The sequence below is a fragment of the Rhinatrema bivittatum genome, chromosome 4, assembly GCF_901001135.1.
Source record: "Rhinatrema bivittatum chromosome 4, aRhiBiv1.1, whole genome shotgun sequence".
In the NCBI taxonomy this organism is placed as follows: Eukaryota; Metazoa; Chordata; class Amphibia; order Gymnophiona; family Rhinatrematidae; genus Rhinatrema; species Rhinatrema bivittatum.
The window spans coordinates 252,641,728-252,658,990 of NC_042618.1; the positions used below are offsets into that span (position 1 = coordinate 252,641,728).

Sequence of the window (17,263 nt, forward strand, 5' to 3'; positions counted from 1 at the left end):
GGGAGGGGGGGGCGGGGGGGAGTTACCTTCACCGCAGTTCTCGATTCTGCACCCGCTGCCTCTCAGCCACCCTAGGGGCTAAGTCCACGCCGGGAGCCAGCGACCAGTCTGAGGCTTGCCTCTGAGGGGTCTCGGAAATCACCTCAGGAATTTTCGACTGGGAGAGGGACCTTTAGGTATCACCGCAGGAGAGCGGGGCTCGTCTTCTAGAGGTAAGTTTTCATTCTTCTTTGGTTTAAAATTGTTAACACTATTCTAGTGTGTGTAGGGTCCCTATCTGCTTAGGAGACGTACTGAAGAGTTGAGCTTCCTGCACGGGTATATATAGGCTGACATCAGCTTTGAAAACTGACTCTGTCTCCCATCTGCTATCAGGAGTACACAATATCCATTGGTCCTGAGTCCATCTGGCTACACGCTAGTAAATACCCAGTTCCAGATTTGAAAGTACCCCCCACCAGGACAACAAGTCCTGGAGAGATGGGGTGACTTGGATGCAGTCCTGGAGGATTCTGCTTGGTCTGGCACCACTGTGACCTCAGGGTCCACTGGACTCTGGGCATATGTAATGATGCCAAAAGGAGCGACATGGACGATTGCGGCCAAGTGGGCCTACAGCCTCAAAATATGCCAGGCTGACATCTGCTGAATCTCTGCCGCAATGGTCATTAAAGTGACCGCCCTTTGACGAGGCAGGAAGGCCTTGGCCTGAGCTGTGTCTAGCAAGGCTCCTATGAAGTCCAATTGAGGTGACGGGCTAAGATGGGACTTCAGGTAGTTGATAATGAGCCCTAGCAACTCCAAACCACCAGATGGTCAAATGCATGGACCTGGTAGCCCCTGCCTGAGATGTGCTCTTGACCAGCCATTCGTCCAGATATGGAAAAACATGTACCACCAATCTGCAGAGGTGCGCTGCCACCATGGCCAGGCATTTTCTGAAGACTCATGGGGTTGACACTAGCCTGAACCGCAACACCCGGTACTGGAAGTACTGTTTTCCCACCAAAAATTGGAGACACTTCTATGAATGTGAGTGTATGCATCCTTGAGACTGCAAAAGGAGGATTAAGGTGCCCAGGGAGACCATCCTGAACATTTTTTTTTAGAAATTTGTTCAAGGTCCTTAGGTCTAGGATGGGACGGAGTCCTCCTGTTCTCTTTGGAATCAGGAAGTATCTGGAGTAGAATCCCCACCCTCTTTGCTCTGGTGGGACAGGATTGATTGTTCTCAACATTAAGAGGGAGGACAGTTCCGTTAGTAGTACCTCCTGATGCACTACCGGCCCCCAAAACGGGCTCGCAGAGCAATTTGGCGGGACACCTAATAGATTCAATTTGTACCCTTGATGGACAATGGCCAGAATCCACTGGTCCTAGGTTATGCTGGGCCACTGGTTTGTGAAGAACCGCAGCCTGCCCCCGAACAGAGGGTCCAACATCCCTGGTATGGGCAACTGGCGTATGCTCCCTATGACCCAAGTCAAAACCCCATCCCTGGAGTTGAATGAGGCACCGGCTAGGGCTTGGGGACTCTCTTCTGCCTAGGACAACCACAGGAGCCCTGATGGCATTGACGGGAGCGAGGGGGCTGAGTACAGTACTTCCTCTGGTGAAAGAAAGACTTTCTCTGTTATGTTCTCGCCAGCCTCCTAGAAGAGGAGCACGGATCCGGAGTGCTGGCAGAGAGTTGTTGGAGGGTTTCATGGTGGTCCCTGAGTTGTGCCACCATGTCCTTCATCCTATCTCTGAAGATATTCTCTCCAGTACACGGCACATCAACAAATCATTCCTGTACATCTGGTCGGAGATCTGAGGTCTGCAGCCATGTCATTCTGTGGGTGCCGATTCCTGCTGTAGAGACCCTCAATGCTGTCTCAAAAGCATTGTAGGTCACTCGGACCTCGTGTTTTCACCCACATGTGCACCAACAACATGAGGGTATTCTGCTACTGTTGCGGCAGCTGCTCAGCCACCTCCTGCACCTACTTCCAGATGTCCCGGAGTACTGACTCATGTAAAGCTGGTAGGAAGCAATGCGGGCAATAAGCATGGCCCCCTTGAAAGAGATTTTCCTCCAAAGAGCATCCATCGTTCTGTGGTCCTTCCCCGGGGGCACCAAGGACTGGGTCTGAGACAGTTTGGCTCTCTTGAAGGTGAATTCCACCACCACCGACTGGTGGGGCAGCTGTTGCTTATCAAATCTGGGAGACTACTGGACAAGGTAAACCCCGTCAGTTTTCTTATTTACAGGAGGCACTGTGAGGGGGCATTCCCATATCCTCAGCAATAGCTCCTTAAGGATATCGTGCACTGGGACTGCCATAATCTCCTTTGGAGGCTCCACGAACTGGAGGATCTCAAACATTTTGTGCCAGGCATCCTCCTCAGTCAGTAACTGAAATGGGATGGCTTCTGCCATTGCCCTTACAAACCTTGTGAAGGTTAAGTCTTCAGGTGGGGATTCCTTCTCTCTTCTGGAGGAGAAGGATCTAAGAGAAGACCGTCAGAGCCCTTGGAGGAGGACTCCAAAGTATCCTGCCCCTAGGAGTCTTAGGGACCCTCATCCTCATTGTAAGCCACAGGGGATGGAGCCCTAGGCATTCGGCCTTTGGTCCAGAGGTGCAGGCACTGGCAAAGCTGAATGTGGGGGCTACAGGTTGTGTCCTCTGCTGGGCTTAGGTGGAGCTTCCTCCTAGGAGGAACAGGTAACTACCACTGTTTCGGTAGGGGGAGGATCTGTGTCCTGCCAGGCACCTATGCCTTCCTGGGAACCGAAGCTAGCTGAGTTGGTAATGCACTGATGAGCGCGTTGAGCTTCTCCAGCAGTGGGTCCAGAACAGATGGTACCGGCTCCACTGCAATCAGTGCTACAGGACCGATGTCTGCAGTGCCCTTTACACTGCCAGCTGGACTTAGCGCTCCAGCTCTTCATTGAATGTTGCCGATGCCAAACACCAATTGGGAGGAAGGAGGGGTGGCCAGATCTTCTTCAGACCCATAAAGCAGATTGGTGACTGGCATCAGAACCAGTGGAGACCATCGGGGACCCTAGCACCAATGGAGGACTGGCACTCCTCACCGCAGGGTCATCGCAGCATGAGCTAGTGTGTCCCCGTGCCCGGCACTTTGCATTGATGTGGACCGGCACGATGCTTGGATTCCTGGTGCTGAGGCCGATGACGAGGAACCTGTTGTCCTCGGCCTGGTGGAGATTGATGGTGGTTGGTCTATGGCATCCCTATCTGCTGGCAGCAACGACAGAACTGCTGATCCCGCCAATGTTGATGGCACGGTGTCCATCAGTGCAGCTCCAAGGTCCATCATTGCTGATGTCGCCGAAGCAGATAGCTCGGTCTTCTTCGGCCCAAAGAGCTGTTCCATTTTGTCGAGTCGAAGTTGACATTTCTTTGGGATTATCTTGCGCATAAGGGGAAACCCTGGATGTCATGTGATGCCCCCAGGTAGAGGACACATATTTTCTAAGGGTCCGTAATGGGAGATGGTACTTGGGCACCAGCAGCATCGCCGAAAACTGGACATGGCCATGACAGGATAGGACGAAACAAAAGGGCTGCAAAATGAAAATTGAAGGCGGTGGGCGGGCGAAAGGAAACTTACAGAATCGTCAAAAACCCTGACTAGGAGCACTTTGGGGAAGCACCGAGAGGGACCTAGCATCAAATGCAAGGAAAAACCCCCCAAAAACCCCAAGAAAAAATTTTTCAAACAGGCCAAAAAACAGCCAAAGTGAGCTCACTTGCACCGCAATGCTTACAGCTCTGCAGAAAAAGAGAGACTAAAGAGGGACCCCGCATGGCCGCATGGTTTAGGCCATGCTCAATATGCCAAGTCAAAGTTCTAGAAACTCTGATATACGTTTTCCATGTTGGGGCTCCATCTGATAATGTCACCTATGTGTGAGGACTACCATGCTGCTTGTCCTCGGAGAAGGTCCTCAGGGTTGACAGCTGCACAACTTTCTTCTAATCTTTTGGGGAGCTTGGGCACTATGCCCTACATCAGTTTTAGCTTTTTATTGGAGTAGGTGGTGGGAGGGGAAAAAAAATCCAGCTTGCAGACCTGTAAGGATTTAAAACTTTTTTCCCCGCTACTATACCAGTTATGTTTGAATATATATATCCATATAATGTTCAACCTAACCAGCCATATTCAGACATAGCCTGTTAGGTTTGAAAGTTATCTGGGTAACAGAGCATCACCACTGGAAATAACAGCCCCAGAAGTCTTTATAAGAATATCAGTACCTGGAGATAGAAACTGTATCAGAGTTTTAAAGAGCATAAGATAGGCACACAGAATTCTTAGCTGCAAGGGTGTCGTCATGAAGCTGAAGTTCAAATAGAATCTGTGGTATTACAGGAGGATTTGAAATGGAGCAGGCTAGAGAGGGACCTTGTGGTCTCTATGTATACTCTATTATAATACAAAATCATCATTCAGCACTTTTTGGGGTAGATGACCTGGCAGTATGTTTCTGGCACCTCATTTGCCTGAACCCTTCCAAAGAGGTGAGCGGAAAATGGATTTAGTATTATTTAGTCCCAACTGAGTAAAATGAGCTACAGGAAGACAAGTGAGACTGTATGGCTACATGGGAGTTCCGAGATAGAGAAGGTCTAATTCTGCGATCCAGAAGTTCTACGGATACCTGTTTCAATGTTCTGCCTGCCAAACCACTTTGAAAAAATCAGTGCCAAAAGCCCCAGGGCTGACTGTTTTATGCATCACATTCCTTCCAGACAGATAGAAAGAAATCAGCTGGTGTGAATGCAAGGAAATGCAACATGTTAAATAATGAAACATAAAATGAATTACTCCCCAAATAGCTAAACTGAGGCACAGTGATAAAGTGATTCACTTTATCCAGAAGACACTGAGAAAATGGGACTTGAATCATGACATTCAAAACCTTTGACTCAGTTTATTCCTCTAGTGAGTAGGCAACATCTCTCTTCTTCAATAAGTAAGAAGCTGTCAGCAACAAGAAGGGCTTCCAATAGCTGACATAGTTCTACTACAACTAAGAACTTAGCATATCTACATACTCTATTAAAGCAGGAGTTTAAATCTTTTCTAAATGTAGCAACTGAATTATTATTATCATCTAAACACAATAAGGTAAACTGAGGCTCAAGAAGATAAAATAACTTGCCAAATTAGCGGCCAATTTGAGAGTACCAACTATATTACCACTGTACTTCCTCCAATCACAGAAGCATGTTCAGTAAATCTTGCCTGTATTCCCTTTAAAGCAGCATAGCCTGTGAATCACTGAAAACGTGATTATAACTCATGAGTAAAAGCACAGAAAATAGCTAAGCTCCATTTTGGCAATTATTTTTTAATTTTGGGCCTGGCTGTGGTATCCTCTATAGCAGTGTTGCTCAATCCAGTCCGGCTGTCTACAACATGCATAAAACAGATTTGCATGCACTGGAGGCAGCGCATAAGAATCTCTCTCATACACATTTGTTTGGGGATATCTTGGAAACCAAAAAGGCCAGGTGAGTTCCAGGGACTAGGTTGAGAAAAACTGCTATATAAAGCTACAGTTGAGAAATAGTGCTATACCATTTACAGCACAAATGTGAAGAAAACAACTGTTAAAAGTTGTAACACAGTGGTTCCCAAACCTGTTCTGAAGGACCTCCAGCTATTTGGATTTTCAGAATATCCACAATGAATATCCTGAAAAGTTGACTGGCCTGGGAGTCCCCCAGGTCAGGTTTGTGAACCTCTGTTGTAATGTCAAACAAACAATTTGATTTTACAGTTGGGTCCTATAATTTTGTCACACCTCTTCAATGGGTCCTAATCTAGGTAACAGTGAACATTGCATCTTCACAATCTAATCATTCTGAGGTGCAGAAACCAATGGCTTTGCACCAAAGATTAAAAAAACTTCAAGAAAGTGCTAGCTCTTTTTCACCAGTAATAAGTAAAAGTCTTTGTGGCTCAAGGATGAAGAATCTATAGATTATAAATCCCTGAAAATATTTTAATTACCAGTTCATCATGTGAATGGCTAAGTACCTACCTAGCACAATGCAGAATATAAATATGCCTTAACGGATCAAAATTATTAGAAAACTTTCAATTGATAAACATTTCATTGTAAAACGCTCACCAATCCTAATACAGTAATTATTACCAAATTATCAAAAACTTTCTTGCCATCTAATTCTTGAGAACATGACAAGCGCTGTCACTTACTGCTTCTTAAAAAGACCACAAGAAACTTGACAGTCTGGTTCCTGTTATTTCGCATATTTCTCTTCAAATCACCAAGATTAAAACATAGATTAGTTTGCAAAGTAATTTTGCTCCCTTCTCATTATCATCAAGATTGTTGTGGGCTGTCTGGAATAAAAAAAAAAAATACCCCTCTCCGCTTAGTACATATCCTTGTAGATTTCCTGTAGTAAAGGATGCAAGGCTGCATCGGTTTCAGTCTTTTTGATCTTCTGGACGAGGAGAGCGTGCTCTGTGACCAGCTGCCGGAGGTCAGCCATTTTCTGGAGGAGCTTGGGGAAGAGGAAGCTGTCATCGGGATGGTTGCTCTGCAGGTGGAGTTTTAAAACGTGCACGATGCTCTCCTGCATCCTTTCAATGTTCACTACATTTACAAGACCGGGCCGATCTATCGCCAACACATATGCAAAAAACCAAAACAAAACAAAGTAAACAATTATAGACATTGTCACTACAACACAAAAACCAAACGAGCCTTGCATTAGGACAAGCTAAACAGAGCAAGAGGACGAGCATCTCTTACTTGCTGCAAATTTTAACTCTGCAAGCCTCCCTGCAGTGAGAGAGGACAGAAGAGTGTTTTTTGCTTTTATTATTATTTTTTTTAAACAAGAACTACTGTCCAATTTCCTTAAAGTAGTTAAAAATGTAATGAACTGGGTACTCGGAGTAGCTGGTGGACTCTTGGCCTCTGCCTTTCTCTGTCATCATAGTGAGGGGGGTGGGGGGGGGTCATTTCTAAATGACCCTACCTGCGGTCAGCAGCATCATGCCTAGGAAAGGAGAGAGGAAGAATGAAGTCCTTTTGGCCATTTGCTTGGGTTATGGTGGCCAATTATTTTGTGACCACCATTTTTTATTTTTTTTAATCTGAGGCCAGTTCACATTATAAGTGACTGCTCACAGAGCTCTCCTCTTGCAGGAAGACTCAAAGCATAATGAAATTCTGACACCTGTACATGGCACTGATGCTTTAATTTATGCTCACAAGGTAGGTACTACATATCACCTGAAATAAAATCAACTAAGTCTTAGGCCTGACTTCCCAAAGTATGATATCAATTGAAGAGAAGCTCTAATTCAATTTTCTATTGTTCTGCTATGATCTCATGCGCTGAGCTAGAGCAGTGCCATGTTCTAAGCAGGGCCAGCCAACGGGCACTACTGAAATTGTCAATTGTGCTAGTTGGCTAGTGGACCGGCCAGCAGCGATGCTGGCTGGAAGGTCATGGAACTAGTGCAGGAAAGGCAACTCAGGCAAACAGGAAGGGCAGATTGCCCTCCCACTTAAAGGCACAGGCGTTCCCAGGTCCACAGCATTAAAATCGCCGCCGGCCTATGCGCCCCTAATGATGTGGACTCAGACACTCCTCTTTACTGGCGACAACACCTCTCCTATCATTTAAGGCTGATACAGTAAGAAGTGTGGGAGAATGTGTGCTCCATGTTGAGTGCGCACTCTCCCAGCGCACACCCAGCCTCCTTTCCTGGGCGTATGATCAGGCTAAAAAGGAGGCTCTAGGGAGAATAGCGCATTTCTAATGCCTCCTTATTAGCGGAAACCCAGGAGAGGTGGCTGTCAGCGGGTTCAGGAAACAGACACTCAATTTTAAGAGCGTCAGTTTTTCGAACCCACTGACAGCCATAGGTTAGGAAAACGGAAGCCAGTAAAATTGGGCGTCAGTTTTCCTAACCTGACTGGCTGGCACTTTTTTTTTTTTTTTTAATATTTTTGGTTCCTCCGACTTAATATCGCTAGGAAATGAAATCAGAGGATGTACAGAAAAGCAGTATTTTCAACTTTTCTGTAGACCTTTTTGGGCTGCTCAGAAATTAACACCTGCCCTTGGACTTGGCTGCATTTTTTTTTCGGTATCCCGATTGCATAACTAATAGCCTCATCAATGTGTATTTGCATGTGATGAGCGCTATTAGTTTCAGAGGAGGGGGGAAGGGGTGTGTTGGACACGCATTTTCGACCCGCTAAACCCCTTACAGTATAAGGAGTAGTGGACGTGCATCGAAAACGTGCGTCCAACTGCATATTAAACAGTGCGTTTGGCCGAGTGCACTTTACTGTATCAGCCCATATAGGAGCTTGCATGTTTCACTGCCAAGCAGTCTGAATAGCACAAGCATAGAACAAAAAGAAGAGGTGCTGGCACCACAGAAAAAGGATCAGCCGCGTTAGAAGCAATGGCCACAGCTCAAAAGCAGGTTGGTGTCTTGCAAACTGTTGAGAGTCTGACCAACTGCAGGGCCTATGGAGCACATTATTTATCCTTGCTGTCACCCGCGGCTCTCCAAAGTGTGCTGAGCAGCAGGAGAGGGGATAGCTCATGGATATACTGCTAGGTCCAAGTTAGCTGCAAAGGCTTTATTGGGTTTTGTGAGTATATGTTTGGATAAAATTACCTGAATAATTGTCTGGGTAACTGCTATGCTGGCTGAATATCTGTTTGAAAGTTACCCTACAAAATTGTCTGGGTAACATTAGGGGAATTACTCAGGAATGCCTCATTACCGTTTTGTGTAAATAACGATTTTGTGTTTGGATAACGATTTAGCCAGGGAGCAAGGGAAACAACTGAAACCTCAGGGTTTGTCCAGCTACCTCCAACAATTAGCACATTAACTTCAGAGTCATTCACATTTTCCAGGGCAGCTAAATTCTTTAAAAGAGATCTCTACATAAAAGTGACAAACCTGTTAAAGTAGTTATTTGGGGATTTTATTTTATTTTTTATAAGGTAGAGCTTGAGGGGTGGCAGGAGGAAGAGAAGCGTGGGGACTAGGATACTGGGAGACGGCAGACCTGGGAGATTCGGTGGGAAGGAGAACAGTACTTGGATATTGGGGGAAAGGAGAGGAAGTTGGGAATTCAGCTCTTTTTTTTGGGGGGGGGGCGGTGGAGGTTTGAAGGATGGGAGAAGAGCTGGGATTTGGGATGGGTGGGGAGAGCAAGGACTCAGACTAAGCAGGGATTGGGGGGAGGAACTCATTGATTGGATGGGAACTGTTAGATTAGCTGGGGGGGGGGGGCACTAATGGATGGTATGAGATGAGGTTGTGGCGGGATTAATCTGGAAAAAATAAAAGGGGACCTATCCATAAAAGCTTGCTCAGAGTCCTACATATGGTTAAAAGCAGCCCTGGATCCAGGATAGGACAACTGCAAGCCATGTGTGAAGAGGACTGGGGCAGTTGGGCCTGGGTGGGCAAAATGGAAGGGGAGAGAATGCTGGGAGGGAGGGGGAGACAGATTGCCAGGAGAGAGTGGGGAGAAGGGGGAGAGATGAGAGAATGACTTGAGGAGGGGTCAGGAGAGAATGCCTTGAGGAAAGGGGAGAGAATGGACAGAGGGGGAGGAAGGATGGAGAAGGGTTCTTATGGCCTGGGTTGGCCACTGTTGGAAACAGGATGCTGGGCTTGATGGACCCTTGGTCTGACCCAGTATGGCATTTTCTTATGTTCTTAGGAAAAGAAATGTCTGGAGAATGGAGGGAGGTGCAATTTCCCCATAGCTGACCCTGAGTCCAAGTTTATTTTAATAAAGTAAAATATAAATGAAGAGGCTGATATTCAGCCTCTATCCGGCTGCATGAGTTAGCTAGATAAACTTATTTGGTGTAGTTGACTGATATTATGTGGTGCAGCCAAATAGCAGTTTTACACTTATCCAGCTAAGGGCCAAATTTACTAAGGCCTTTTTCCTTTTCTGTGCCTATGGGACAAATGCTTAGTAAATGAGGCCCGAAGCAGGATAAAGCAAATGTTGCTTACCTGTAACAGGTGTTCTCACAGGACAGCAGGATGTTAGTCCTCACATATAGGTGACATCACAGGATGGAGCCCAATCATGGAACACTTCTGTCAAAGTTTCCAGAACTTTTGACTGGCCCCTACTGGGCATGCCCAGCATGGCACTAACCCTGCAGCCAGCAGGGGTCCCCCTTCAGTCTTGTTAACCTACAGGTAGTGCCAAAAATAAAATAAGAAAACGTTACTAACCCAACACTGCGGGGCGGCGGGCGGGTTTCGTGAGGACTAACATCCTGCTGTCCTGTGAGAACACCTGTTACAGGTAAGCAATATTTGCTTTCTCACAGGACAAGCAGGATGGTAGTCCTCACATATGGGTGAGTACCGAGCTGAGGATGTCCGAGTATGCACCAAATCTACTCAGGCATGCAAGGCATTAGGCCTGGGATGGTGGCTCGGACGATGGCGAGGTCAATAATTTCGCTCCCTCGATGGTCCGAGACTTTCGATGCCGGTGGCGATGTTTATCTCTACGATCCCCTCAGTCCTGAGGGGGAGTAGAGGGTGTCAAAGGCCGAGACATCATCGATGCCGGTCGGTCAATGGCCGGAGGTCGATGCTGGCGTGAAAGTTGATGGTGCCGGTTCTGATGATGTCGATGCAATAGACGGCGTCGGGGTTTGAGCACGGAAGAGAAGTTCCATCTTCTCCTTTCTAGCCTTGCAACCTTTTGGTGTCATAAGGGCACATTTGGTGCAGGTTAGGACATCGTGCTCACATCCGAGATACATTACACAGATCTTGTGAGGGTCTGTGATGGACATGGTGCGATTACAGTCCGGGCACCGGCGGAACCCCGATGCCATGGCCATGAAAAAATTGAGCCGCGGTACGGTCGACGGCCAGTAGGCCGCGAGGGCCAAACTCGACGGTAACCGACAGAAAATGGGTAAAAAACTTATCGGAGTACCGGGGCTTGAAAAAGTTGAAGGAGGGACCCCTGTGGGGTAATTAAAATTTAGTAATTTCGTGAGGAAAATTCCTGTCAGGAATCTCTGCAGAGCTCCTTAACCGCGTGGCTACTGCTGTGTGGAAAAAAGAAGACGGAAGGGGGACCCCTGCTGGCTGCAGGGTTAGTGCCATGCTGGGCATGCCCAGTAGGGGCCAGTCAAAGTTCTGGAAACTTTGACAGAAGTGTTCTGTGATTGGGCTCCATCCTGTGATGTCACCCATATGTGAGGACTAACATCCTGCTTGTCCTGTGAGAATGCTGAATATTGACTTTATGCCCCTTTCCCACCCTTCAGTTAGCTGGTTTATCTTTTATCCTAACAAAAAGCTAGCCGGCTAAGATGAACACAATTGGAGGTTCAAATGGCACCACTTAGCGGCCTAAGTGGCACTGAATATCAAGCCCAAAGTTGTTTTCTGATATTTCTTTTATTTGGTTAATTTATTTGGTTCATTTTTGGGGGGGAAGGTGGGGGGAAGGGGAACTTAATGACCAGTGCTGGGGTAGAGTAAGTTATGGGATCTAGGGTTGAAAGACTATCTCAAAAAGAGATGGAGAAGGATCTCAGGGAGGAGGGGAAGGTGGATAGAAGACAGAGGCACAGGGAGAAGAGGGAGAATTAGGGAGCAGAAAAAGAAAGGATCGCAAAGGGAATGAGTGAAGGAGGGGAAGGGAGGAGATCTGAGATCAAAAGAAGGAAAGAGGGAAGTTCCAAGCCCTTCTCTCACTCACTCCCCACCACTCCTCTAATCCCCTCACTCACTTTACATCCACTCCAATCACTTCATGCTCTCACCCATTCCCTCCCTCACTTTCTCAAAGGCATTCTCACCGATCTCCCCATTCCCACAATCCCTCAGTCACTTTTTTCCCCTCAGTCACTCTTCCCCTAAGCCCCTGTGATACCCTCGTACTCCCTCAATTACTCTTCCATCCAGCCTCAAGATCCCCTCACTGTCCCTCATTTACTTTCTCCTGCCACTCTCTCCCATCCTCCAAATTCTATTTACATTTTCCCTCTTCCTCTGTGATCCCCATCATTCCCCTCCCTTCCCTCCACCACAATCCCCTCATTCATTTCCCTTCCCCCTCCAATAGCCTCACTCCCTCCTCCTCCTCCTTGTGGATAGAAGGACAGTGGCTTTGCAGCGCCTTGGTCTGCATCCTGCTCCTCTGCGCTGGAGCCAGAATGTAAAACACAACACTCCGGCCCCAGAAGCAGAGGAGAGGAAGCGGCCCAAGGCCCTACAATGCTGCTGTCCTATCCAATGAGGAGGAGGGTAATGTGAGGGGATCGGAGGGTGGGGGGAAAGATGCCATCGCCATTACTACCATTGCACCAATGCTGCATCTCCTGATTGGACCTGGCTCATGGCCAGGACTGACCAATTTTGTGGCCCTTGCCACAGCATCGCAGGAGATCTGGGGCCCTGCATACAAATTACCATTTTCAGATATGCAAGTTGGTTAAAAAAACTGAACTTGCAAATGGTTTCACATGATTCACGAATAAAAGCTGAAAGAGGGGCTGGCCTCAGTAGCAGTGCTGTGCACTACCAAGGTTTGATTCCCAGCTCCCTTCTTCTGGTCCCCAAGGCCAGCTGAGGCTGGAGATCCTGTGGCAGCAGCATTCACAGGGGAAACAACAGTCATTGTGCTATGCTGATACCTAGTGGCTGGATTTAGGATTCATGCTTGCAGAATTCCAGAAAGAGCCACAGTGTATGGCCCTTGGCTGAGAACCATTGCTATGATGACTGGATTAAGTCAATTCAGAGGGAATTATAAAACTAGGAAAAATCCCTAGATAGTTGTGGATAAAGGCTCATGGCACTAAATCCCTGCCCTGAAGCAGGAGGAAATTACCGATAAAAATATAAATATTAAAAAAAGGTTGAAAGAACAGGAGACACAAATCTCTTTTAAAAAGGGCACATTTAGATTAAAAAACAAAACATTCTCAATTAATGGGAGTTCCCCTCCTCCACCTCTGCAGCGGCCCAATCTGAAAGCCCCTCATAGCTTGACCCATGAGGTCCAAAAGCATTTCAGAAGTTAACCAACTAAATAAAGATTTGGGCACTAATCCAGTTAAATTCTAGCTGGTTAATAAATTAGCTGGCTAGAATTTAGCTGGATAAGTTAGGGGCATTCTGGGGGTGTAACTGGGAGGAGTTGAGTTAGTCAGATACCTTTATCTAGCTAAGTCTGGTAGGACTAAAGAGCTGTCCTAAAGTTAAGATAGGCGCCTATATTCAATAGCCGAATAGGCTTTTCCAGTTAACGTTGCTATTTGGATTGTGTGAATATGGATCTCAATAGAGCACCTCCTGGTTCAAATGGTTGAGCTGAGGCCAGGAACCAGTAGGTGCCACTGGCCTGATGAAAAAAATTTCAGGCGCATGTAGACGTGCAACCTTTAAAAACAGAAGAACCGATTCATGGATTTTTCTTTGTCCAGATTATTGTAAGGGCCACAACCCTGTCATAAACCAGAACACTCATGAAAAAGGTCTTTTCCTCCCTAGCAGTTTCTCTATCTCTTGTAGTCCCTACACTCTGTCTCAATCCTCCTCCACTGCAATCACACACTCTCATCTCCCTAATCTCTAGCAGTCACTTTCTCACGCAGTCCCTCCATTCTCAGAATTCTCTCTCAATCCCCCACCTCATACCCAACAGTCATCATGTCTCTCAATCCTCCCATCCCCTACAGTCATACTTTCTCAAACCTCCTCATACCCATCAGTCACATTCTCATAATCCTCCCCAGTCTCCACAGTCACTTCTGCCTCATCGCCAGCAGGGATCAAACCCATGGCCCCAGGAGTTCAAGGCCAGGGGATCCTGGATATAAAAAGCCCTAACCTGACACATCTTTGCTGGTCCAACAGTCCTCAGAGTTTGCTCCATGATACCACTGTTTATCCAGCCCATTTCCTGCTTGTTTCTGGTTTCTGCTACATTCCCCTTGCCTCTGCTTGGAATTCCTGACAACCATCTGCACCAACGGCCCAATCAACAGGGATCAGCAGCTACTTCAGGCATAAGAACATTTGCTTCAGAGTGTCTCTTTGAGGTACGCCCCCACCGAGGTGCAGTACCCTCAGGAGAGCAGGCTGTGACAAATACATACTCCCTCAATCCTCCCTCTTATCATTCCCAGCAGTCACTCCCTCAATCCTCCCCTCTTATCATTCCCAGCAGTCACTCCTTCAATCCTGCCCCTCAATCATTCCCAGCAGTCACTCCTTCAATCCTGCTCCTCAATCATTCCCAGCAGTCACTCCTTCAATCTTCCCCCTCATCATTCCCAGCAGTCACTCCCTCAATCCCGCCCCTCAATCATTCCCAGCAGTCACTCCCTCAATCCCCCCCTCTTATCATTCCCAGCAGTCACTCCTTCAATCTTCCCCCTCATCATTCCCAGCAGTCACTCCTTCAATCCTGCCCCTCAATCATTCCCAGCAGTCACTCCTTCAATCCTGCTCCTCAATCATTCCCAGCAGTCACTCCTTCAATCTTCCCCCTCATCATTCCCAGCAGTCACTCCCTCAATCCCGCCCCTCAATCATTCCCAGCAGTCACTCCTTCAATCTTCCCCCTCATCATTCCCAGCAGTCACTCCTTCAATCCTGCCCCTCAATCATTCCCAGCAGTCACTCCTTCAATCCTGCCCCTCAATCATTCCCAGCAGTCACTCCTTCAATCCCGCCCCTCAATCATTCCCAGCAGTCACTCCCTCAATCCTGCCCCTCAATCATTCCCAGCAGTCACTCCCTCAATCCTCCCCTCTTATCATTCCCAGCAGTCACTCCCTCAATCCTCCCCTCTTATCATTCCCAGCAGTCACTCCTTCAATCTTCCCCCTCATCATTCCCAGCAGTCACTCCTTCAATCCTGCCCCTCAATTATTCCCACACGGTATGTAATTACACAAAGGGTATATTGAATACAACTCTCTATGAACTTGTCATAAAATTACACAAATTTAGAGAGCCAAATTATATATAGTAAACATACAAAATTTATTTAAATTCACCCACAACCTATGTAGACAATAAAAACTAAGCTAGCACACTCACACATTCATACCAACACATTAAAAAATATGTTCATTGAGATATCACATACAAAATGTAGTCTCTTGCCACGAATATATTACACATATGTATTTTCTTTACAAACAATCAACAATGTAAATCTTATCTATTGCCATAAGTTTCTTAAACTAAGATGTATAATTCCTGATGTCCGACAAAAGTAGATCACAAGATCTCTTCGTTTCACTCCTCACATGAGGGGCTTCCTCAGGGACCAATGTAATTCACATATATTGCATATGCAGACGCGCTGCAATAAACCAATATAACAGGGATTAACCTCCAACTTAATCTAAAAAAACCTTTTTCACCCATAACCAATGAAAATATCTCTTCAATTTTTCAACTCCAAACTTTAACCATTAAAACCCTGCCCAATTCACCATCACCGAACTTCAAAATTATCTCCTAATTCCCTTTTTAACCCTATCCTTTAACCATGCCCGTTACAATCAAAACAATGAAAACACAATTTTTTCTTCTTTTTCCTCTTAGCCTATACTGAACCACCTGACAAACTCAGGTCAAATATATATCACGACCACACCTACCTTGAGTTATAAATATCCAAGTGTTTTACTTCATTAAGTTCTTATAAACGCCATCCTTCACAATGTTTTCGATACCTCTAGGGCCATCAATCCAAACACTTCCTTGTTTCACAGCATATCACGCGGTGTTCCCGCTAATTGTTACAAACTGATACTGACTTCAATCCTTTTCATGAATCTTATAAGACACACCAACCCGTGCTCTCAAAGAACATATCCTGCAACGATATAACCCACAAATTGTTTCTTATACCTAAAGAACTTGCTTACCATTCACCACCAACTACTGCAATGCACAGGAAACCTTCCAATACTCACGTTCAGACCGGAGGTGACGTGCCACGTCGTCACTCACTGATGAATGAAAATAATGCTGATTCAAACAACTTTATATGAAGCGAACACAGATAATTGGACGCACTTGCCAATTATCTGATCACAGCCTCAACATAATGTGCAAATAACAAACCACCCCAGTCCACTTTTATCCTAATCAGAACCCAATAGACCTTGCTGGAACTATTCAACTACCCACCTCTTAATAAAATGCATTCCATTCTATTGGACCATTAAGTCCTAACGGGATCACAGTCTGCCAACTAAAGATAAATTGTTGTTCAATCTTTCTTAACATGAGGGATAAATCTCCCCCATGTTGAAGGGTTACTTGCTTGATCACAAAAAAACGAATATCTTCCACAGTGTGGCTTCTCTCAATCCAATGACTTACTAAAGGAGCATGTTCCCGCGATGCCTTAATACGGCTCCGATGCTCAACAATACGACAACGAATGGAGCGCGTCGTTTGTCCTATGTAGATTAAATTACACGGACAAATGATAGCGTATACCACTCCACTAGTATTGCAATCAAACAGCCTTGGAATTTTATAGGGAAATTTCAAATGAGAATGACAAAACATTTGACAACCGCAGCGTCAAAGGACAAACCGAACACGACCCACAAGGCACTTGTCCATATATCAAACCTGAATCACCTAATATCTTACCCCCCTTAAGTTTATCGTGCAAAGTTTGACGTTTTTTTCATGGCGAATACAGGATTCTCCATGAAACAAGGAATAGTTGACAGGATGTGCCAATGGCTTAACACTATATCTTTTATCTGAGTACTCTTCATGGAAAATGGAATGGTACAAATCATCCGGTTTAAAGTCTCTTTTGGATTATAAATCAACAAATTGTCCCTGTTTGAATATAATGCACGTTTGTAGGCTTTTTTTATAACAGACTTAGAATACCCTCTAGCTATAAATCTATCCTGTAACTGAGCTGCCTGAATTTTAAACTCGGCAGTGGAAGTACATAAACGGCGATATCGTAAGAATTGACTTATAGGGATGTTATCCTTCAATTGTTTCGGATGAAAACTACGGTAATGTAAAAGTGTGTTTCTATCCGTACTTTTCCTGTACACCGTAGTGTCCAACTTCTTTCCATGAACAAAAACCTGCATGTCCAAAAACGTCACAGAATGTTTATGTTTAACCACAGTGAATTTTAAATGTTGATCCCAAGAGTTCAATAAATTCAAAAATA

The 17,263-nt window shown here is 45.9% G+C and overlaps 1 protein-coding gene across 8 annotated transcripts in view; it reads right to left on the bottom strand.

Moving 5' to 3' along the window:
- Positions 1 to 17,263, bottom strand: part of PPARA (peroxisome proliferator activated receptor alpha) — a 159,824-nt gene that overhangs the window by 15,164 nt on the left and 127,397 nt on the right. For 3 of the 8 annotated variants that reach the window (XR_003856443.1, XM_029600044.1, XM_029600043.1), the window contains one exon: positions 6,407 to 6,664. The exons of 3 other annotated variants lie outside the window; for them this stretch is intronic. Coding sequence is in view for 3 of the 5 variants with exons in the window: in XM_029600044.1 (XP_029455904.1) it covers positions 6,417 to 6,664 (248 nt within the window). In the remaining 2 variants the exon portion in view is untranslated. Of the gene's footprint in view, positions 1 to 6; positions 6,665 to 17,263 lie in introns of those variants that run through there. 2 more of the 8 variants (XR_003856442.1, XM_029600045.1) reach the window with 2 other exon arrangements.